The sequence below is a fragment of the Erpetoichthys calabaricus genome, chromosome 13, assembly GCF_900747795.2.
Source record: "Erpetoichthys calabaricus chromosome 13, fErpCal1.3, whole genome shotgun sequence".
In the NCBI taxonomy this organism is placed as follows: Eukaryota; Metazoa; Chordata; class Cladistia; order Polypteriformes; family Polypteridae; genus Erpetoichthys; species Erpetoichthys calabaricus.
Window position 1 is genome coordinate 57,009,659 of NC_041406.2, and position 25,278 is coordinate 57,034,936.

The following is a 25,278-nucleotide window of genomic DNA, read 5'->3' on the forward strand; positions in this document are numbered from 1 at the left end:
TATATGGAAGGATAACTTAAAAAAAGATGTTGTTAATAATGCCTCACCACACACTCCTCCCCACTGTGTACCAGATGGCATATGTGTTTACCATCCCCAGAAGGTTTTTCACAACCCTGATCTAAATTGTGATCTGATCCATCATGTTGCATTAGATGTTGGATTAATTGTCTATGTTCCTCAAATATTGTTGCAAAGTTAGAATAAACAAACTTAAAGTTAGCCTTATATAGTCATCTCTTTTTATTGCCAAATATAAACCTAATGTATAAGAAAATGTAATGACGACTGAAAAGTTCTGTCATAATCACACTTTGTAAATAACAGTGATATTGACATCACTTGGCAAGAATTTTCATGGTATGTTTCATGCAGCTATACTCCCAGAATTAAAAAATGTGAAACTGTCTTCAGAGGGACATGCATTATGTGATGTGGAGAGGCAACTCTCCTGAAAGAGATATTTTCCCTGGGATTTATTGCAGACTTTCGTGCATGTCACTTATATTAGTTCTTTCTTCTCTTAAGTTTGAGCAACCCTTGAGTTTATTGTGGAATCCCAAGTAACTTGCCAGAATAGTTAACCTCTTGTGTCACATTGCTATGATCAAACAAAACTTGTTTTCTTTTCTAAACTGTGATATACTGGGTCCACAGTTTAGGAAGTGCGGCCCTTACAGTAAATAATAGCTTTTTGGTCTTTACCTTCCCATGACTAGAGGCCAATTTATAGAAGCAAAAAAAAAAAATCTCCAATTTAAATGATAAAAGCATCTCTGCTGTCTGCTTGGCATTTCCCCTGAGATCAGAGAATGAAGCCCAAATTTATATAAAATCATATCCTGTTTGCAGAAATCATATTCCCTCAGCTACCCTGCTAATCCAGACCCAGAAACCCCTGCACAGCGAGGAAGCCCATTCCTCATCTAAACAAATGTCATCAGGCCCCTTTATACTTTTATGACCCTGTCAAAAAATAATATTGACTGCCAATAGTGATGTGATTCAAGCTCTCTCCTCTGAGTTACAAAGAAAGAAGCACGCAATCTGTTATCAATTTTACTAAGCGTGTCCAGGGAATTGCTAGTTCTTTTTGTTCCAAGATATAAATGACAACAAACGCCGCCAGAGCTTTTGAAGCTGTGGAGTTGATGACGACATTGTCATAAAAGCCTGCTCTTCCTTGCTTTTGTGGTTTCCTTGCCTATCAAGGATGACATTAAAATATGGTAGGCTGAAAAATTATTTCAAGATTTTCTTACTTGTTGCAAGGGTCAAATGAACAGGAACACTCTGGCTATATATAGCACTGGGATGTAAATGGCATGGAAACATGAAGACATTAGAATGTAAACATGTATAATAACTGCTAAGAAATATACAATTATCTAAGACCCCTCTGAACATTTATTCTTATTGGATGACCCTATTAAATAAACAGTTATTAAATTTATTTTCAGACTTACCCCTAGTCCTCCACATGGAAGCACTGTGAAAAGTTTCTGCGGTGAAATTCCTGAAAGTGAAAGATATATAAAAAAATCACTCCTTTCAAAAATACATTAATTCAGAAAAATGCATCAAAATTATTAAAAATGTAAAAAATTAGAGGATGTGGGTTATATTTTCAGCAAGGATTTTAACCTAAAACTTACAAGAGCTGAACAGTATACTAATTGCATTTATCGGTTTAGTTCTTGTCTTGGGCTCACCATGTGAACTTGCAGATAACACTAGTCAACCATTTCTTGTAAAACAATTCCATATGATTCTGCTTTAAAAATGTTCAATATTAAAAACATAAAGCGTTCAGTTTCACAAAAGTATTATAACAGTCCTGCATTTTCAATATTGAGTATTATGTGTATCGAAGCATTACAACTTTATAGACTACCCCTAGTCTAAGCCTAATCCTAACCAGTTTTTAATTTGCAGCATATTTAACAAAAAATATTATTTTGGTTAAAGAGAAAGCTGCATGATTGATTTTTGTAAAATACATGTGCACTGAATGACTAGCCCTTCAGCATTTGTACAAGAGCAATGTCATATTATTGATTTCCTACAGTCCGTGCACTTTAAATATTCAGGGGTGCATTGTCCCATTCCTCCTCATGTGTTGTTAATCACTGACAACTGACATCCTGAATATTCCGGTAGGCTGGGTAAGAATCAACCGGCACATTCATACAGAACAGATGAACTCCGATATCCTCCATTCAATGGACTGATCATAAATTAATTAAGTGAGTAACTGTATGTGTCCTAATCTGGGTTTTTGAACATCTGGTACACATTTTTTTCATTCTGAGTTTGTGCAATTTGTTTTTCCAGGGGCTGAAATATTTTATCATTATAATGATGATGTCATTTCCATGCCATCTTGTGACAATGCCCATTACAGGTCATGTTTGCATGGATTGATGTCATTGCTCCAATCCTATTTGAGATAGTGTTGCAAACTATCTGGCATCCAAGCCATGGAGTAAACCACAAATCATTTGTTTTGTCTAACAATTTATTGTAGTTAGGGCCAAAGATTTCTAGTTATGACTGGGACCTTTTTTGCAGCTAACATATATAGTCTTGTGGGACCAGATATAATTCTTGAAGCCTCTAGTGAATAGCTGCAAAATCCACTGCTGAAAAGGCTACCCCACATGGTTTCTTCTTAAAAATCTACTCCAGTCCATGCACTTTAAACATTCAGGGGTGCAGTGTCCCATTTCTCCTTATGTATTAGACATACATAAAATAACAGTGGAAAGACAGGGAGAGAGAAAAAGAAACTGAACAGGTGACTTGACAATGAGAGCCCAGTAACAGAAGCTTAATCATTAATTCATATATCTTAGAGAAGCATTATATATATATCTCTATATATCTATCTATCTATCTATATATATATATATATATATATATATATATATATATATATATATATATATATATATATATATATATATATAGTGACAGATAGGGGGCGCTCTCGCTCCCTTGAACCCTCTGATCAAACGCAAGACACCAGGTAAAAGTCCAATAATTGAATTTATTATAATAAATACGTGCACAAAGCACCCTCCTCTCCACAATACTCATAAACACAATAACTATAATCACTTAAAAATCCTCCACTCTCCCAGACACGTTGCCACCCTTCCACCCAGCTCAGCTCGACGTCTGGGATTTCCCACAGTCCTTTTATAGTCCTTGACCCAGAAGTGTTTCGCTCTCTCTGTCCCTGTGACTAGGAACACTTCTGGGTCAGATAAAAATTCTTCTTCTTCATCCCGGAAGCATGTCATTCCTCCTGTCGCTGTGACTAAGACGTACTTTCGGGTTATATGGCACGTAAGAGTCTCTGGGCCTCCCTGCAGTGTCCTCTAGCGGCCCCCATGGTATCCAGCAGGGCTGTGGATAAAAACTCCATTGTCCAGGATTCCCTGCTGGCCTTCGGGGCACCTCCAAGCTTCAGGGAGAGCTTTGCCTGGCGGCCTGGGGTTATTGGCCGGGATGAACGGCCGGCCATATATATATATATATACTATATATATATATATATATATATATATATATATATATATATATATATATATATATAAAATATGTTTAATCACTTCAGCCATTTACAGGTTATGCATGTGTGGCATTTCCAATTACACAGTAATGTTAACTCTCTTTAGTTATTCATTTAGACATGTAGTGAGCTGTTTTGTGCTGGAGCGGTGCCAGTGTCGTTAGGCACATTTACTGTTTCAGATGTACTGACTGATGATGATATCTCCTGTGGATGTTCTTTAACAACTCGCTTAACGGCAGTTCTTTTAACCTTTTTTAAACTCCATTATCTTAACCCGTTTATTGAGGGTATTGTCGGGTATTGTTGCAGTGCAGTTGGAGCCTATCTTAGCAATCATTGGGTGCAAGACAGGAACAATTCCTAGATGGGTGCCACTCACATCCTTTAGTTTGAACATATGTTTATATCTTTTTACAGACTTGGCTGTCCATTTTTTTCAACATCACATTAACTGTGGCAGTATCGTTGTGACTGAGAGCGAGAGACACCATGTACAGCCAGTGGCAGTGTATCACTCACTTTTACCACCTTTGCAACATGAAAAGTCTTTTCCGCACACATGATCCGCAGTTATATGTTTAATAGAGGTCTTTTTAGGAGACTTTTCAGCCAAAGACGGTATTTTTCATGACCATAAGATTGTTGTCTGTTAGACCAAGTTAACAAGTGCACCATTACTCTTTACTGTTAAATCCTTGTCCCTACTCTGAGCTCTGCTTTCTCGAGGCATTGGATTAGTTGGTTTACAGATTTAAAGCTGAGTAAACCTTCTAATTGTTCCAACTCACTTTTAAGCAGAATTCACTCATGGTTGTCTCCAAACGTATGGCCCTCAGAGACTATTTGTTATTTATTTCTTTGACTTTATTTTTGTATTATTTATTTTTATCCGTCAGTTACTTGGTGTCATTCTGGTACTACTGATCCTTGCCTGTTCACCTTACCATGATTTTTACCTGCTCCTTTTTGTGCATTTCAACTCCTGGTTCTTCCTGGCTCAATAGTTTTTCTTTGGACACTGTCTTTCCACATAATGTCTATATTAATAAGTGGGTACAGAAGATGATTATATGCATTTATAAAAATCAGCACCAACCTCTATTATATTTTTTTGATTGGCTTGCAACATTTTAATTACATTAAAGGAAAATAACTGTACAAACTCTTTCATTGCCGCTGTTTATATTAACCAAAGTATGTCACGCAAAGGACAGTCATTATAAGGGTTTTATTTATGCCCCCTGTATAATTCTGTATTTACACAACTTAATATTGAGAAAATGCTTATATAAACTAAAACCACTTGCTTGATCTAGAATTCATTGATTCCCTGGAGAATGTCAGTTAAGTATTTATAGTTAGAATATTTAGTTTTTTGTTTGAAAACTGATGGCAAGATGGATAGATGAATACCTAGCACCTTGTAAACCAGCAAGCACAATTTTCCCTGCATTTTGTGAAATGCCCTATTACATAATAATATAGTGATGCAGACTTACCGTCCTCTCTAGACTGTTTGCTAGTGAGTGGTGTTTCTGACTGCTTAGCAATAGTTAGTCTCATTTCATCCAATTTCCTTGTGTTTGTGCCTGCATGTTTAAGCGAATACTGCATTTATTTAGTGAGTCTTTTCTAGTTTCTTATTCTGGCATTTCTTGAGATGTTCTTTTGTTTTTTTAAATTCATTTTTTTTCTTTTTGCATTGTCCATATATAATGATGGACAAGCCTGTTAGACTTCTAGATTTTATTCTGCCTGGTAACTTTAATTTTCACTCATTTATGCACCAAATAGTTTATGACCAGACTAGGGTGTATTACCATCTTTCCTAAAAGCTGTGATGCTGATCTGACAAAATGTTGAAATTTTTTTCGTGGTTGAATTTTTTTATTTTTCTCTGTTTTTTTATTAAAGGTTTTAAAGTTAGGGAAATTTGAATGAAATGTTGAGTTTTGCTTTCAGTTTCATTTTGAACAATTTTAATATTTTGTATGTTTCTCTGTGGCAGCATTTAGTATTCCACAGAGCACTGCCATTTTGTGAAGTCCTGTTTGCTGTTGCTATAGCTGTTATCAAAGCAGTCCAACCAGATAATGTCATTGGGTCAACAGTAATAAGGCAGCATCGAGTAGTGCCCGGTTGTCCAAGATTCTGGATTCTTAAAAGCAAAAAATTGTTTGTTGTGCTGGTTACGAGTAAGAGTTTAACAAATTTATTCAGGCAAAAGACCTCCGCATGACATTTTCAGCTTCAGTCTTTTGATTGATATTTGGGTGAACTATTTTCAGTTTTTGTCTATGACTATAATTTGTGCCTTTCCCATCTCCTGGTTCTTAGGAAAAAAAAATTTTTTCTTTCATTTTCAGTCAATTCTTAGAAGAACAGATGTCTAATACACTCGGCATGTAAATGTAGCCTCTGTATAAATGTAAAAACCCTTAACTTTCATTGTTAGGAGATCTGTGTTAAATTTAATTTTTACTTTCTTACCTTTGAGATATTTTCACACTTTAAAGTTTGACTTTGGGGTTTTGAGAACAAGGAATATATTTCTTATGTTTGTTTGTGTTCAGAACTAGGAGTCCCAAAGCATATAAGTCCCAAAAGTAGCTCCAAAAATGCCTACTAGGGAGGGAAATCCCATCACAAACCCTGCCTTGACACAAAAAGGGCCTTGTAGAATCTTTCTTTGGAGCACAACGGCAATAGCATTTGCCCAAAACACCAAGGCAATCCAATACAACAAAAAGTACCAATACAAAATCCAAAGAATAGTCAAAAAACAGAATGAAAAGTCAAAACGCCAGAAAATCACTAAACACATTAGATAGACAAAAGCACAAGAATTCACCACTCCTAAGCACATTCGAAAAGAACCGGTAGGCACAGTGGAAGACCCTCCAGTTTTTTAACGTGGAGGGCAGTTCCTGGCAATGATTGGCAGGTGGCCCCACCTCTTGGGTGACCACCTACAAAACACATGGAACATAACAAAGGAAGCTTATATACGTTGACAAAATCAAAAACTAAAAATGATGCATATAATCAACATAAAATTATAATCAAGAATGAACAAAAGAGTCTGAAAATATGAATCAGAACCCTGGCTGAGATATAAAATAGTTTATGATATTATCATTTTTCAATGGGTTTTGGAAGCCATTTTTAACCTGAGCGGGAAGCCACCATTTTTCCGCTCTTGTTGTTATAAAGGGTTACCAGGGACATGACTTCAGAAGTCACAACCCCAGTGTTAATTATGGGAAGGAGTTGAAAGGTCATCCAAGGTGATCATTTTCTATCTGAGTTTGACAGATAGAAGCTTAAAGACTTTGTCACATTTCCATTTGATTAACATTTATACTAGCAATGACCCTTTGGCTATGTTTTTTGACTATGATTCTTATGCTTAGTTTTGGTTTTCATGAACATACAGCTTGCCCTTCCGGTTTTTGATTCCTGCCTGTCCTGTTTCCTGGTCTTTTTCTTAAAAATAGTGTTGTTTCAGTTTATGAATAGCATATCTATGAGCAGCTTTGTTGTGAAAACCACACCAGTAGATTCCAATCTTGTGTAAAAGCAGCTCAGACCTCCTAGATAGCTCCTTCCTATTCAATGGTGCCCTCATTTTTATTTAGTTATGCAGTAATAAAGTGTGCTATCCTCCAGATACCAATACCTGGCATCTGTGATTCAAAAAGTACTTGTTCTTGCAGCTTTGACTGTATATGTACAATTTAAATCTCCACAGAGAGAAAACTTTACTAAAATCAAGATTTTAATAGGCCTACACAATAGCGAAGATGACAGAAATGTTCTTTCCCGATCAGCACAGCTCAATTGCCAAGGGTGCAAAACTAAACTATATTAGCTACACTGAGCTATGTAACAGCTCACTTATGGGAGTGATATACACACATAAAACCTGGGACAACTTAATAAATACTCTGAGATATTCTGAAACCATACATTTGAAATTTGAGAAAAAGCCAGTGTTCACAGAAGAAAGTGATGACAACACAGGGGGATCAGGCCAACTCTGCACTGGCAAATTGTACCGCAGATTTAAACCATATAGAAATAAACAGAAAATCATGAAAGCTCTGCCAAATTCTTGGTCTTAAATAAAGTACAGTATCACTGCTAGATTTTTATTTTGTAACATTTGTAACTTTATTTGCATCATAATTTGCACTGCTACTACTTCAGAAAACAACAAAGAAGTTACAGTAATACATAGTAATACCAAAAGTGTGTCATTATTCACTTTTCTGACTTGTAAATCATGATTAGAAATATAGTGCTGCTGTCTCACAGCTCCGGGATACTGGAATCAAATTCTGGCTTAGCATTTACAGTATATGTTCACTAAGCATCTGCATAGGTTTTTTCCCCTTTTACATTAAAAAGATGCACTGGTTAGGTTGACTGGAGAGTGTAAATTAGCTTGATGTCAGGGAGTGTGCCGTTCAATGGACTGACATCCCGTCTGGGGTTGGCAGCTCTTCTTAACTTTTTCTGCCAGCACACAATGGCAATGTTTCAAAAGCTAAGTGGAGCCCATACTGTGTTGGGAATAGGAGTTAAATGTTACACACGGGTGGAGCCCGTCATTGGAGACTCCTTTGTGGCCCAGCAAAATGTTTTCTCACTTGAGAGCCTCAATGAACATTCCTATGACATCATCCAGACAATAAACTTTGTTACAATAAAATAACAGGTTAATTTATTCAACTACACAGCCTGGAGTTGTAAGGTTCAAAAGAAAAATTGGTCATGGAAAAAAAATCAAACAATCCATTTTAAAATTAAGCAAACTTCCACTTCACATTTTGTAGTGAGGGTCATATAGTGACTTTGAAGTAGCACTGAGCATGTAAGAAAACCACTGAAATCTTAGGATAATTAACTTTGGCGAAAACTAAAAAAAAAAAAAGAAAGAAAGAAAAAGATGCACAATTACAGAATTTTTGTTGATAGGCTACTGACAAGCAGTGACTCATTATTTGTGCTAGAGCCTGGAAAAATATTTGACCAAAGAGAAATCTCCGAAATAAGGATGTCAGAGCATTGTGCTTGTATAAAGTCTGTTTGGTTTGTTTCCTCGTATTTTAAGTTGTATTCATTCTCCAGAAGCAGGAGATTATTTCATTTGAAACTGCAATAGTGAGCAAACTAAGCATCCATAAATCATTTTGAACACTCATGTGAAAGACAGCAGTGAATACACACAAAGCAAACTCAAGTGGCAAAGTTACTGTGTGACTTTGTCAGACTTTAAAATTGTTTTTCACATATGCTACAATGTAACCTTTAAAAATTGCTTTAAAATATCTTTTGTCATGTTACTAATGCTTAAGAAACATTACATACACTTTCAAAAATTTAGTAAATTGTAATAGCAAAAGTACATAAAAATAATAAAAACTGACATATGGACATTGTTATAAAAATAGTAATTAATAAGAAAGAAAGAAAGAAAGAAAGAAAGAAAGAAAGAAAGAAAGAAAGAAAGAAAGAAAGAAAGAAAGAAAGAAAGAAAGAAAGAAAGTGGTTCATTGCTTACGACACTTATGAGATGTTGTAGCCAAGTACAGACCTAGCAGTTTTTTGGTATCTAACTTCTGCCTGTTCAGAGGATTGGTGCCATATAACAATGAATGATGCTCAGAATGAACCAGCTGGATTTCTTCTAAACTGGCTTTTCGACCCCTGATTCGCTGTGGGAATAAAGAGTGAAAAAAACTGTAAAAACAATCCCAGGAGAGGCAAAATAAACTTTGCTGGCAATAGAAAATGAATGATACACTTTAAAAAGGCACAGTATTTTTAGAACAGCATGGCAAATTGAAGATTCATTGAACATTATACATTCCCTGTGTGTGCCTGAACAGTGCTGTGAAAAATATTTGTGTCCTGCTTCATTTTCTTTATATTTTTCACAGTGATTGTTAAGAGATCTTTAAGCAAAAACACTATTTTAGGTAAAAGTCATTCTAAATGAATGCAGAGACTGAGACTCGATACTTGTTTCACTTTTTCATACCCGAAGACTGTGTGTTTGTTTATCTTTAACACAAAACAAATGTGTAAAATATGGAGTAATGTGGACAGGAGCAAATAATTTTTCATCATTTTCTAATTATAGTATATTTTAAATATTTCAGAATCAGGTCAACGTGTATGTCAAAAACCCAATATCTCTGACTGTGGGATATGAAGAGGGCTGCTCCTGGAAAATGCTGAACAGAATGAGTCTCTCGAGGTTTATCTTTTGTCATAGAAATGGAATGACAGCATGATACCTGCTTTAAAGTTTTCAGCATCCATGTTGACTGTGTTCTTAAACAAAAAACATGCACTATTCACGTAGTTTGGTACACAGGAGCTAATCTTTGAAAACTTACAAAATAAGTCATCATTCTTTACATATAAAGAATATACATATATATCTTGGCAATCAAACGAAAACTCCATTAACAGACATTTGGACAAGAACCCAGCATATGCAAACTTAAGAAGAAGAAGATCCTCATAATAAATAAAACTCTATGACCAGCACCCTCATAACCCCACCTCATTACAAGTTGCACACATTCACCTACACCCCCTCCCCTAATTATGCTATATATTGCCTTTGATTCTTGTATGTCTAATCATTATCCTCTGATGAAAGCTCAGGAATCAAAACTACTTTATGATACGTGATTCATTCTCTCCCTTTGTGGATCTCCAACTACAAATATGCAAACCGTATCTCAAACCTTCACTTCCATATATATATATAGTAAAGATATGTAAGGAGTAATAGATAGATAAACAGACAGATAAGCACATGTTTTCATACCTACTTTAATATGCTGAAATTAAATCCACAAAAACAGGGAACAATGTAATTAGCAATTCAGTGTATAATCCTTACCAGATCTGTGCAATTTCATACCGTAAATAACATACAGTGCATCCGGAAAGAATTCACAGCGCATCACTTTTTCCACATTTTGTTATGTTACAGCCTTATTCCAAAATGGATTAAATTCATTTTTTTCCTCAGAATTCTACACACAACGGTGCACAGCCATTTTAAGATCTCTCCAGAGATGTTCAATCGGATTCAAGTCTGGGCCACTCAAGGACATTCACAGAGTTGTCCTGAAGCCACTCCTTTGATATCTTGGCTGTGTGCTTAGGGTCGTTGTCCTGCTGAAAGATGAACCGTCGCCCCAGTCTGAGGTCAAGAGCGCTCTGGAGCAGGTTTTCATCCAGGATGTCTCTGTACATTGCTGCAGTCATCTTTCCCTTTATCCTGACTAGTCTCCCAGTCCCTGCCACTGAAAAACATCCCCACAGCATGATGCTACCACCACCATGCTTCACTGTAGGGATGGTATTGGCCTGGTGATGAGCGGTGCCTGGTTTCCTCCAAATGTGACGCCTGGCATTCACACCAAAGAGTTCAATCTTTGTCTCATCAGACCAGAGCATTTTCTTTCTCATGGTCTGAGAGTCCTTCAGGTGCCTTTTGGCAAACTCCAGGCAGGCTGCCATGTGCCTTTTACTAAGGAGTGGCTTCCGTCTGGCCACTCTACCATACAGGCCTGATTGGTGGATTGCTGCAGAGATGGTTGTCCTTCTGGAAGGTTCTCCTCTCTCCACAGAGGACCTCTGGAGCTCTGACAGAGTGACCATCGGGTTCTTGGTCACCTCCCTGACTAAGGCCCTTCTCCCCCGATCACTCAGTTTAGATGGCCGGCCAGCTCTAGGAAGAGTCCTGGTGGTTTCAAACTTCTTCCACTTACGGATGATGGAGGCCACTGTGCTCATTGGGACCTTCAAAGCAGCAGAAATTTTTCTGTAACCTTCCCCAGATTTGTGCCTCGAGACAATCCTGTCTCAGAGGTCTACAGACAATTCCTTTCACATCATGCTTGGTTTGTGCTCTGACATGAACTGTCAACTGTGGGACCTTATATAGACAGGTGTGTGCCTTTCCAAATCATGTCCAATCAACTGAATTTAACACAGGTGGACTCCAATTAAACTGCAGAAACATCTCAAGGATGATCAGGGAAAACAGGATGCACCTGAGCTCAATTTTGAGCTTCATGGCAAAGGCTGTGAATACTTATGTACAAGTGCTTCCTCAATTTTTTAATTTTTAATAAATTTGCAAAAATCTCAAGTAAACTTTTTTCACATTGTCATTATGGGGTGTTGTGTGTAGAATTCTGAGGAAAAATATAAATTTAATCCATTTTGGAATAAGGCTGTAACATAACAAAATGTGGAAAAAGTGATGCGCTGTGAATACTTTCCGGATGCACTGTATGACAACCCCAGACAAAATATATTACTTGTATTAAAAGGAGGCATTCTTAAGGACATGAAGAATTAACCAAATTATGTATACCTACCTATCAAATACCTTTTGCCTTTTTTAATCATTTCTAAAACTTCCTTCTAACTTTTGTCCAAAATGGAGACGCAAAATATAATCAGAGTGGTAATGGGTGATTCATCAGAGCGAAATTCACTTTTGCATTGAATTAAATAATTTTATGATTTTATTCTACTGATTGCTTACCATTTTAGTGATTGTGAAATTACTTTTCACTTATAGTAATTCAGCTCTTACTATTCTTTTTTATTATAAGGAACAAAAACACAAAGGAAATGAATGGGCAAAGTTACATTTCCCATTGGTCACATAAATCACTCTTTGTATAAAAAACCTCCAGATAATATTTGTGCTGTGAGCAAGCAATGACTATTCACATTGCTGTGTAATAACAGCTGCAGTCACACCACCCATTACAAATAGAATTCTTAGTAACCTAAAATGCAATCCATCACAGCAAAGTAATGCCTGATAGATAGATAGATAGATAGATAGATAGATAGATAGATAGATAGATAGATAGATAGATAGATAGATAGATAGATAGATAGATAGATAGATAGATAGATATGCTTTTTATTTTAAACATAACTTTATTTACAATTATAATACAATTGTAGTGATGTTAATAGTATATAACATATGGAAACATACAATGTTCAGCCTTTTCTAGTCACATTTTACCACAAACAATTCAAATAACCCAAATTTATCAAAATGTGTCTGTTTGATCAGTTACATATTAGTATGTAAATTCAGCTTTTAACTGCTATGAAAGAGCATCATAAACATTAATAAAGCATCATAGATAGATAGATAGATAGATAGATAGATAGATAGATAGATAGATAGATAGATAGATAGATAGATAGATAGATAGATAGATAGATAGATAGATAGATAGATAGATAGATAGATAGATAGATAGATAGATAGATAGATAGATAGATAGATAGATAGATAGAGTTGACTCAGCGTACCTCACAGCTGTTAAGCAGTTGAGTTTCTTGCAGCCTTGACCAGATGCTCTGTATCCTCCCGCAGTGCTCAGGATGATCCGTGTAGTTGCCACAAATACATTGATGTTTAAGCATTACTGCATCATACACTATACCTGTGTGTTTAGAGAGGTATATCAAATGTAAAATATTTCTTTAAATAGAAATACTTATATAATTTTTACTTTAACAAACTGACATAAGATATTTTAAAAATTAAATTAGTTTTATATTTTTTACCATGATTATTTTTTCATGTATATAAATTATTCAAAACAGATTGTGTAAGTGAACTTTCCTCTTCAAGGTACTTCTGTCTTCATGTCTTGATGCTGCAACCTTTCCACTAGAGTGCCAGTGGTTAACAATTTTTAAAATCATGCAAAGGGGCATAATAATAACTAAAGCAGTTTCCTACAAATAATGCAGATATTATTTTTGATCAATTACCATTTACCTTTTAAATACATTCATTATTGAAATATTTTACAAAATATTTCAGGATAGATGTAAAATGTTTCTTTACTTTCATAAAAAAATAGTAATTCGTAATTAAACAAGACAATCCCCTTATAAACTGTACAGACTTGAACACAGCAGCACCTGTTTATCTTACGCTACCCTAAATTCCTGATATAATTTGAGATTACACAGGGTGAATTACTACCAGCCAATGGGCACTGCTAGTGCCAGAGGAACTTGAAAATGGGAACAACAATGATGCTGCACAGTAATGTTCAACTATCTGTGGCATTCCGGGCATTTAAATCACTTGATCCTACGTGAATAGGGCTATTACCCTGGCTGTGAAAGTGAAGCCTGTGGGATTCCTACCAGTAGTGAAGGCGTGCGTGACAGGCTGGTCTGGTAACTGGTGTGATGGGATTGACGCAGCAGGAGAAGACTGGGTTCTGGAAGCAGGCTGATGTTTGTCCGGTTTTGACATGCCAACTGGAGTTGACTGATTTGGGTACAGTCGAAGCGGGTGAAAGTGCTGATGTTCCTGTAGTTGCAGTTGCTGTGGAAACAGCACAGTAGAAGGAAATATGAGAGGGACAGGGCAAAACGCTTGGAGAAACATGTCAACAAATTAAGTTCATTAGGTCAGGCCTATAATAAACAGCGTGAAAAAAAAACGGAGGCCCATTCAATAAATCCATTGAACAGATGTTTTCACACTGTCATTCAGAGCCTGATTACTTAACTCCAGCTACTAGGTGACAGTAACAAGCCTGTCAGTTTTTTTTTCCTTTTCTTTTTTTTCCATGCAACACCAAATAACCGTCTAACTTAAAAGACAAGGTTTTATGCAAACATTTTGCTTATTAATATTTTATTAGTAATTATCAACTATTTGAAAAATGCTGACAACATTTTGAAAGGCACAAAAAAAATACAATTAAAATGAAAACATACACAAAGTAAATTATAACACTTTTTTTAAAAAATGTATATTCTACTCTATAATCAATCATAAAGTATTTCTTATATAAGGCTCATATGTTTTCTAGAGAGATCATAAATTATTTTAATAAGCTTAGTCATTTCATCTGTTTCCATCTATTTTTTTCATTGCAAGGGTCAAGAATGTCGGAAACCTACAAGGACAGCACTGCCGCCATGACAGAAGCCAATGCTGGATTGACATCTATACCCACTGATACTCACTCATGCCAGGCCAGTTCAGAATCACCAAAACTGTACACCTATTGGCAGGAGCCATATTGGGATTGAACCCAGGCCCCTAGCAGTGGGTGTCTTAAAAGTCAGGGAAAAGCAATTCAAGTCATAAAATGCAGATCTGTGCTGACTGATGATAAAAGGGCAACTGGATTCCTAAGGTTCTCCGCTGAGCCACAATTTCTGTTAAATTCGTGAGATTTAATTAACCATTTAGTTCAGTGAGCCAAGCTGACACTGAAGCTGTTTCAACAAAACTTTCAGCTGCAGCTGAACACCCACAGAAACAATTTTTTTTTCTCAAATATTTTATTCATTTTGGCTCACTGAACAGTGTTATTCTAAAGAGCTGAGGAATTTCACAAATAGTGATGTAATCCAAGTTGGCTGCAGAGGAATACTAGTTAAATCTACTGTTTGTAACCAACTAAAGGTCAAAAGAAAAAACCTTCCATCAATAGCAAAATCTGTTAGACATAACAATGTCGTGTGCACATTTTCAATCAGGTTGAACTTAAGTAAAAGTATAAATTGTTAAGGTAGACTTCAAAATGAATTAATGCCTTCTATATAAATGGAACCCCCCAAAAGCACGATTTACAGTTGTACTAGAATAGAAAAAAAAAAAACGCGTACAAATCTCTGTCTTGCTCATCAACAGAATGGGTGACTGAAGTGCAGTGGCATTCCTGTAGCCGCCCTGAAGATCAGAGCTCCCTGAGGCCCCTTGAAGAGCTCTGTTAATAGCATTAAGTCCCGATCTGCAGATGGGACAGATGTAGAGTAGATTAGAGAGTCTATATTGGAAATATGTGCTCGTGCATATCGTATTAGAATAAATATAACACTAATGATATATGGCTTTGCGTGCTTCAGCATTGTTATCAGTTGGATTATGCTTAATTCTCTGATTTTATCATCTTTTTTTTAGCATGTTCTTGTATGATCCATCCTTATTTAACAGACTGCTACTGTCATGTGCACACATTGCCTCATTACTTTTAGACCCCTAAAGGTATTTAATAGAGGACTTTGCTATAAAAAAAACCATAAAAGTGTGTAACTACAACTGAAATGCAAAAGAAGTTGATGTAGTATTTTAGTTAAAACAAGAAAATGAAAAACTATGTTTATATTTTTTTTTGCTTTGTTTTAATCTTTTTGTGACTCATAATAAATGAAGCATTTTTCCTTGCAGTCAATAGCATTGCTCTATAGCCTTAAGAAAATCAAGTCATCCCAACACTGCTAATAAAGCACAGCACACTTTGTGGACAAAGCCAGTGATGAATAAATAAAACTAGTCATCAAAAAAAAACATCAAGTGAAATTTTGTGAATTTATAGTATTTTATGTGCTGAATCCATATGTTTCTAGAATAATATATTTAAAGTGACACACAACTTAATTTTTAAAATATCATATATTAAGAGTGGATTCAGAAAGTATTCAGACCCCTTCTCTATCTGCACACTTTATTTTGTTGTAGATTTAAATGTGAATGGATACATTTGAAACTTTATGCCCATCAGTGCACACTAAATAATTGATAATGACAGACTGAAAACATCCATCCATCCATTTTCCAACCCGCTGAATCCAAACAGGGTCACGGGGGTCTGCTGGAGCCAAACCCAGCCAACACAGGGCATGGAACCAATCCCAGGCAGGGTGCCAACCCACCGCAGGGCACACACAAACACACCCACACACACACCAAGCACACACTAGGGCCAATTTAGAATTGCCAATCCACCTAACCTGCATGTCTTTGGATTGTGGGAGGAAACCGGAGCGCCTGGAGGAAACCCACGCAGACACGGGGAGAACATGCAAACTCCACGCAGGGAGGACCCGGGAATCGAACCCAGGTCCCCAGGTCTCCCAACTGCGAGGCAGCAGCGCTACCCACTGTGCCACCGTGCCGCCAGACTGAAAACATGCTTCCAGAAAGGTTTGCAAATTAATTAAAAATCAAAAACTGAAATCTCTCATTTATATAAGTGTTCAGACCGTTTGCTGTGGCACTCCAGACTGTGCTCAGGTGCATACTTTTTGCTTTAAGTATCCTTGAGATGTGTCTAGAACTTGATTGGAGTCCATCTGTGGCCATTTGAATTGATTGGACATTGTTTAGAAAGGCACATACCCGTGCATAGAAGGTCCCACAGTTCACAGAACATCAGCCAGGCCATGAAGTCCAAGAAACTCTGTACACATCTGCAATCAAATTGTGGCGAGGCATAGACTAGGGAAAGGGGATAAACCGTTTTTAAAGCTTTGAGTGTTCCCAGAAGCACAACAGCCTAAGTAATTGTGAAATCGAAGAAGTTTGGAGCCACCAGGACTTTTCTTAGACTTAGCTCTTGGCCAAACGGAGTAACTGAGCAAAAAAGGCTTTGGTTATTGAGATGACCAAGAGCCCAATGGTCATTTTAGTAGAGCTTCAGATGTCCTCTGCTGAAGTGAGAGAACTTATCAGAAAGATGTCCACCTCTGCAGCAGTTCATCAATGAAGAGTTCATGGTGCAGTGCTTGAGTAAAAAGCATGTGACAGATTAGAGGACTGTGAAAGCAGGAGAAAAAAGACCTTCTGGTCTGATGAGACAAAAATTGAACTATTTGGGCAGAACTCCAAGCACTATGTCTGGTGAGGACCAAGCACTGCTCATCACCTGTCCAATACCATCCCTGTGGTGAAACATTGTGGTAGTGGCATCATATTCTGGAGTACTTCTCAACAGCAGGGTCAGGGAGACTGGTCAGAATTGATCAATACAGCAAAAATACAGAGAAGACTTTGAGGAAAACCTGCTCCACACTGCATGTAACCTCACACTGGGATGACGGTTCACCTTTCAGCACAACCATAACCCGAAGCATACAGCCAAGACAATGGTGGAGTGGCTTTAGGACAAGTCTCTGAGTGTTGTTGAGTTGCCCAGCCAAAGCTTAGGCTTATACCCAATAGAACATATGTGGATAGACCTGAAGACAGCAGTTTACAGACTGTTCCCATCTAATCTAGTGGAGCTCGAGAGGATCCGCCAGGAAGAATGGGGAAAAAAGAAAAACTGCCCAAACCCAGGTGAGCAAAATTTCTAGAGATTTGCCAAAGAAGACACAAAACTGCAATTGCTTCCAAAGGGACTTCTACAAAGTACAGAATTAAGGGTGTGAATACTTATGTAAATGGAAGGTTTCAGGTTTTGGTTTATAATAAATTTGCAAACTTGCCTGAAAACACGGTTTCACTTTGTCATTATGGGTTATTGAGTGTAGAATAATGGGAAAAATGGTAAATTCATCCAATTAAAATTAAATCTACAACACAACAAATGTGCTGAAAGTGAAGTGGTCTGAATACTTTCTGAATCCAATGCACATGTTATTAAAATGATGACAAAGTTATAATCTAAAACGTAGCCATTTTTGATTTTCTGCCCTACTTCGCAAATCCACCAGTAGTCAGCCAACAAACAGGGACATCACTTGCCTTAGAAACACTTTTCCATTTTGGAAATGTCCTGATAAATTAGCTTTCTATGTTCATCATCGACCACACCAAGGTTTTCACAAAAGATGTCCAAATGAGAGTCCAAGAAATGAATCGTCAATGACATCCTGCATCCCATTGATTGGAATGATTTGAGAAGGTCACTCGCTATTTCAAAATTATTTTCATCCTTAACAATTTCACAAAAAGTTTGTGCAAACACTTTTAATTCTCTGCCAAGCCACTTTCTAAACTTCTATCAATTGTTCTCCAAATCTCTCATTTTTTAAAACTTCTCTGATCAGAGGACCTACAAAAATGTCTTGCTCAATCTTGGCATTAAATATTTTTATCTTAAGTATACCAATCTCAGTTCTGTTTTATCAATTGCAACTACAGTTCTGTTTTATCAGTTTTTGCAACTACTGAGAAAAACAATAATAGCAAATGTACTGCATACAAACACACTACTAGGAGAAGATCTGACAGCAGGGAGGCAGTACAGACTTTAGAGCCCAGATGTATAGAAGCAGTTGTACAACTCGGCACAATTGGTTTGGATGCTACAGAACCTTCTGTCACTTGGAAGTGGAACAAAGACACCTTGGAAGAGGTAAGGATGTTTTTAATGGAGCATGGATGATGTCCCAATGATCTTTTCTGTTGTGTGCACTATTCGTTGTAGAATCTTATGGTCAGAGATACTGCAGATCCTCAAACCAGATGGTGATGTGGGTGGTCAGAACACTCCTGATGGTGCTCATGTAGAATGAACTGAAAATGAAAGGAGGTAGATTTGCCTTCCTCAGCTCCTGAAGGAAGCTGAGATGCTGTTGTGCCCTCTTGGCCAAGGAGGTGGTGTTAATTGACCAAGTAAAGTCAGCTGCCTGGTGCAAACCAAGGAAAATAGTGGTCTTGACTAATTCAACTACAGAGCCCTTGATGTGCAGTGGGTTGTGGACAGTTTTATCATGATGCATCAGGCACAAGACATCAGGAGACATAAGCCTCTGTTCAGTTTGTAAGATCCAAAACACCTTATTCTTTTTAAATGCATTATATGCATTTTACTTGTGCTCATTGGTTGTCAGCACTCAAGCACACACAGCTCACCCCTATGACTTATGACAAAACCTAACCTGTCAGGGCGAGTCGAAGGCTATTTGGAGTCACTGGGTAAGTCACACCATGTGACTGTTCTCAACATGCTTAGACTTTACAATAGAAGTCTACAATCGATAATCACTGAAAAAGTTACTGAGTAAATCTTCCTGTAGCTTGGTTATTTGTATTATCTGATTGTTACTTGTTCTGCCTAATACATGTTACATGTTTATCTATTAATTTATTTTCAGTTTGATACAATTATATATATTTTTACTATTTTATTTTCCTTAGATATGTTGCAATTAGGGCGGCACGGTGGCGCAGTGGGTAGCGCTGCTGCCTCGCAGTTGGGAGACCTGGGGACCCGGGTTCGCTTCCCGGGTCCTCCCTGCGTGGAGTTTGCATGTTCTCCCCGTGTCTGTGTGGGTTTCCTCCGGGCGCTCCGGTTTCCTCCCACAGTCCAAAGACATGCAGGTTAGGTGGATTGGCGATTCTAAATTGGCCCTAGTGTGTGCTTGGTGTGTGTTGTGTTTGTGTGTGTCCTGCGGTGGGTTGGCACCCTGCCCAGGATTGTTTCCTGCCTTGTGCCCTGTGTTGGCTGGGATTGGCTCCAGCAGACCCCCGTGACCCTGTGTTCGGATTCAGCGGGTTGGAAAATGGATGGATGGATGGATGTTGCAATTATACAGTACATATAGGTACATTACAAAGTTTGTGTTGGAATCAAAATGTTTAAGCAATTTAACTTTTTTAGGAATCTGTGAGTACAATGTGATGACTTTCAGAATGATGTCTGTGTATGTGTACAGCATATCTGCTTCTCTGTCCCTCTCTGCATTTAGCAGGATATGAGTTTGTGTACATTATGACTCAAAAATGAATCACTCGCTCAGAACAAAGCTTTGCAGATGTTAGCATTGAAGTACAATGCTAAAAGCCTACTGATTTTGAACAAAATTGCTACAGTATATTTTCCTGTAAAGAAATACTGTAACCCACAGGCACTTTAGGTATATGCAAACAGGTGAAAAAAATGTATTACGAATACTGAACATTTTGCACATTTCAGCCATCCCTGAAAAAATGTGGCCACTTCTGAAGTGATGTATGTCTGGATGTGAGTCTGTAGATACACTTAAAACTAAATCACTCCATCTGAATACAATTTAGCATCATTACTAAAATAATTTATTGCTAGAAGACCATTAATTTTGAGCAGTATTGTTCCATTATATTTTAATTAATAGATATAAGAATGTTGTACATTTTGTAGACATTTGTACACTAACTACCAACATTGTAGCTGAAGGAGGAAATAGTTTTTTTCAACCAGGTGTGCTTCATTTGTTCATTGCACACAGCTTTGTTTTTAATATTTTACTGCTAACGTTACACAAGTTTATGCAGAAAATATTATGTGATGGATGGATCAGATTTTATTTTGATTGTTATTGCTTTGTTTAGTTATTGGTCCACACTGTACCATTGCACTATATTCACTGCAATTTTTTACTCTAGTTAGACTAACAAATGTTTTTCATTTTACTGTATAATATAATAATAAATTGAATTTAATAAAAAATGGCATCTGGTATATCCTGACATGACTTATGTGTTGACAGTGTTTATTGAGCGGCCCCTCAACCATTGAACACAAGATAATAATATATGCATTACATGGTGTCTTTTTGCAATTGCTCTTTCTGTACTGTGGGATGTACCAATTCTCCACAAATATTAGAATGCTTGTGGATTATATGGTGAAACAAATTTATGAAATTAGAAAACAATGCGTGACAATTCCTTAAACCACTTTTCTAGCTGTGAGCAGGCAGATCCTGAGATGGCTTAATGGACACATGATGCCTACCTGGCAGGGAGAAAATTCTTTGTTAGTTGTGGTAATTACAACTCAAAAACACATGATATCCTATATGGTGTTCCACAAGGCTCTATCCTGGGACCGCTGCTTTTCTCAATCTACATGCTTCCATTAGGTCAGATTATCTCAGGGCACAACGTGAGCTACCACAGCTATGCTGATGACACACAACTGTATTTATCAATAGCACCTGATGACCCCAATTCTCTTGATTCACTAACACAATGTCTGACTTGTATTTCAGAATGGATGAATAGTAACTTTCTCAAGTTAAATAAAGAGAAAACTGAAATCTTAGTGATTGGCAATAATGAATACAATGAGGCTATTAGAAATAAACTGGATGCATTAGGATTAAAAGTCAAGACGGAGGTAAAAAGGTTAGGGGTAACTGTTGACTGCAATCTGAATTTTAAATCGCATATTAATCAGATCACTAGGACAGCATTTTTTCACTTAAGAAACATAGCAAAAGTTAGACCTCTTATATCATTGAAAGATGCTGAGAAATTAGTTCACGCGTTTGTTTTCAGTCGGCTAGATTACTGTAACGCACTCCTCTCAGGAATACCCAAAAAAGACATAAATTGTTTGCAACTAGTGCAGAATGCAGCTGCTAGAATCCTAACCAGGAAAAGAAAATCCGAGCACATCTCTCCAGTTTTGATGTCACTACACTGGTTACCTGTGTCATTCAGGATTGACTTTAAAATTCTGCTTATGGTTTATAAAGCCTTAAATAATCTCGCCCCATCTTATATATCGGAATATCTGACATCTTATATTCCAAATTGTAACCTCAGATCCTCAAATGAGTGTCTCCTTAGAATTCCAAGAGCAAAACTTAAAAGAAGTGGTGAGGTGGCCTTCTGCTGTTATGCATCTAAAATCTGGAATAGCCTGCCAATAGGAATTCGCCAGGCTAATACAGTGGAGCACTTTAAAAAACTGCTGAAAACACATTATTTTAACATGGCCTTCTCATAACTTCACTGTAATTTAATCCTGATACTCTGTATATCCAATTCATTATAATAACTATTCAAGGTGGCTCTAAAATCTGTACTAACCCCTACTCTCTCTTCTGTTTCCTTTTCCGGTGTCCTTTTGGTGGTGGCTTGCACCACCACCATCTACACAAAGCACCGTGATGTTCCAACAGTGATGGATTAAAAGCCAGAAGTCTGCATGACCATCATCATCAAGTCCTTCCGTGAGAACCCTAAAAACAAAGAGGACTATTTCATTTATGTTAGGTAGAATGCCCAGAGGGGTCTGGCGGTCTCGTGGCCTGGAACCCCTGCAGATTTTATTTTTTTCTCCAGCCGTCTGGAGTTTTTTTTTTTTTTTTTCTGTCCCCCCTGGCCATCGGACCTTACTCTTTTCTATGTTAATTAATGTTGCCTTATTTTAATTTCTTAATTTTTTTTTCTTAATTCTTTTGTCTTTTATTTTTCTTTTCTTCATTATGTAAGCACTTTGAGCTACTTTTTGTATGAAAATGTGCTATATAAATAAATGTTGTTGTTGTTGATGAGGTGGGATCAAGTTTGTCACAAGGTGGGTATGTTTATGCTAGAGAGATACAGAATAGCCAGTTTAACAGACAACTTTATTTTGAGACCGAAGAACTTCCAAACAGAATGAGGAAAAAGCACATGTGAGCATGGAGAAAGCAAGAAATTTCTGCACATCAGAATCTTAGCTTGAAATGATCCTGGACAAAAATTATTCTGAGGAAGCGTTCAGTGCAACACCATTTCTCCCAACCACAATCTGTAAAATGAAAAACAAATACTGTATACTTTTATTTGAACAGCGTTCACTTACACTAAGTTTCCACAAGAATAAGGTAACATTATGAAAACATTAACAGAGATCATAGACCTTTGTAAATTAATGGATCAGCTACATCATTTGCAGCAAAATCGACTACTGATGTTCATGCGTTCTTTTCGGAAAAAGAATCTCCACTTAAATGAAAAATATGTTGTTATCCAGTGTTTTTAAAAGGCCTCCACATGGTGAGAAATGCTTTATTGCTCACAAAGGGACATGTGTAATGCAGGACCCAGTCTGGTTTCACCTCATCTATGTTGTGAAGGAACATTTCTCGACTTTTCAGAATGCTCCCACTCCCACTTTCCTTTGCACTCCTTCACCTCCTCCTGAAGAGTCGTCCATTCTGATTCTTCATGTGAACTTTGCCCTTCCTTCCTTTCTTCATCTCTCCTCTCTGGTTTCTCTTCACAGAGGTGCTTATCATTAATCGTTTTAATTATTTTATGCTGTGTCTATTTCGCTTGATTTTGTGCTGTAGTGGGTGTGATTAGTCAAGGATGACTCCAATAGCCACGGCTCTAAATGAAACAGTTTTAGGGTCAAAACATGGTTAGTTCATAGTTTTGCATATCCAACCACTTGTTCAGTCTTAGTAGATTAAGAAGTTTTATAACCTTAACGGTTTTGTGATCCTCCTGCCGGCAGAAACACATTGTTTCCATTAAGGAAAAAAATGGATGATAAGCTTGTTTAACGTGATCTTGTACAAGGAGGTGGCTGAAGGCCCCCTCTTTGGCCCAGTTGTCCTTTTCACTTTTTTTTGTGATGATTCTACTTCATCAGTATTTAATACAGATCTTCTGACAGGATTTAAATAATAATTTCCTGTGCTTTCAAAGTAATTGTGCCTCATTTCATAACCTCAATTTCAGTACCAACATTTTGGGAGATGGTTGTAAAGCCAAAATCCTGCCTCTGAGTTAGGTTAAATGTTTCTAATACTTTACTGAAATCTCATAGTTAAGGAAGTATTTTAATTCAAACATGTCAATGCTAAAAAAAGTGAATAATGACGGAACTGCAAAGAGTATAAAAAGAAGAAAGTATTTGTTATCCGAGCAAAAATATCTTTCAGTATAATACAATAATAATATATCTTGTAATGATTACAATAAGAATCCCGACTCTTAAATAGGATAATGGCATAGTTCAAAATTTGTGACCCCCACCCCCAACACACAATAACATAGGTTTGGCCCTTTCCCTGAAATAAAGCATTTATTTTAAACCCACCAGTCTCTCACCAACTCTTGGGAGATAGTGCTGGCCAATTTCTTGCAATTTACCGAAAAACTGAAATATTTTGAGACTCCAGTGTTTTTATTCACTTACTTTTATTCAGATTCTGCGAATCATTATTTCTACTATGGCAACTTTATTATTATACTTGTGGTTAGTGTGAGAAATATCCTGAGGTAATCAGGGAAGTCTCGTTGGCTGAAGGCTGAAATCTTACTCTGGTACTATGGAATACACAATAAATTATAAATTATGATCAGTTAAGATATACATATCTTAGGCATATAAACTGCATTGTTGACACCTAGTCTGCAAACAAAAAACCCGACAGCGCTGCATAGAAAAGCTGCTATTCATGATGTATATAACTGAAACACTATTTGTCAAAGACCAAGACAGTTTCATCCAGCCCATTTAATTTCCCCCTTAAATCTGAAGTTGAACACCAACTTCCTTTAAAGTGTGCACCGATCACCATTTGTCCCCTGTGCCCTCTTGCTGACTACTGGGGACAGAAGCTCTGTCAGTAGCACTGCCGCTGGATCATCCCAACAGCAGGTAATTTATTGAACAATTAAATACAGCAAAACTGCAAAGCCTCAGTGGGGTTTCCATTTATTTGTTTCCTAAGAACACCTCATCCCTCTTTGCTGTATTTCTGATTTCAAGGATGCGGTCAGCTGCCACTGAAACATCTAACTCTCTCCAGCCCACTCCCAGACACTCATCTCACCTTGTCAAGAAAGTTGTCTTTCAAGTGCTGCCACATTCTGTTGCAATATTTTTTTGAAAACTCAGTAATGGGCACTGTGAAATTTATAAAGTCATGCAACACAACATACCAGTTTCTCACTGTTTTGTTTAGGCTAAAACTGCACAGAATGCTTATTTCTGTTTTTAAAAATTGAAATATATTTTTGTGGCTGTCTTTGTAAGTATCTGATCTGAAGGGGCCTTTAGATCTGGAGTCCCTCTGACTCTCGATGGTTGCAGTGGAATCCCCTACCTGCAGGCTAGTTTTGCAAATGAACATAACTTCTTTGGGATATGGGAGAT

The 25,278-nt window shown here is 37.1% G+C and overlaps 1 protein-coding gene across 6 annotated transcripts in view; it reads right to left on the bottom strand.

Moving 5' to 3' along the window:
* Window positions 1-25,278, bottom strand: part of LOC114664257 (histone deacetylase 9) — a 714,055-nt gene that overhangs the window by 113,457 nt on the left and 575,320 nt on the right. For all 6 annotated transcript variants that reach the window (XM_051935474.1, XM_051935473.1, XM_051935477.1 and 3 more), the window contains 4 exons: window positions 13,811-13,994; window positions 12,959-13,092; window positions 9,180-9,300; window positions 1,467-1,516 (listed from right to left, as the gene is read on the bottom strand). In XM_051935474.1, coding sequence (XP_051791434.1) covers window positions 1,467-1,516; window positions 9,180-9,300; window positions 12,959-13,092; window positions 13,811-13,994 — 489 coding nt within the window. The remainder of the gene's footprint in view (window positions 1-1,466; window positions 1,517-9,179; window positions 9,301-12,958; window positions 13,093-13,810; window positions 13,995-25,278) is intronic.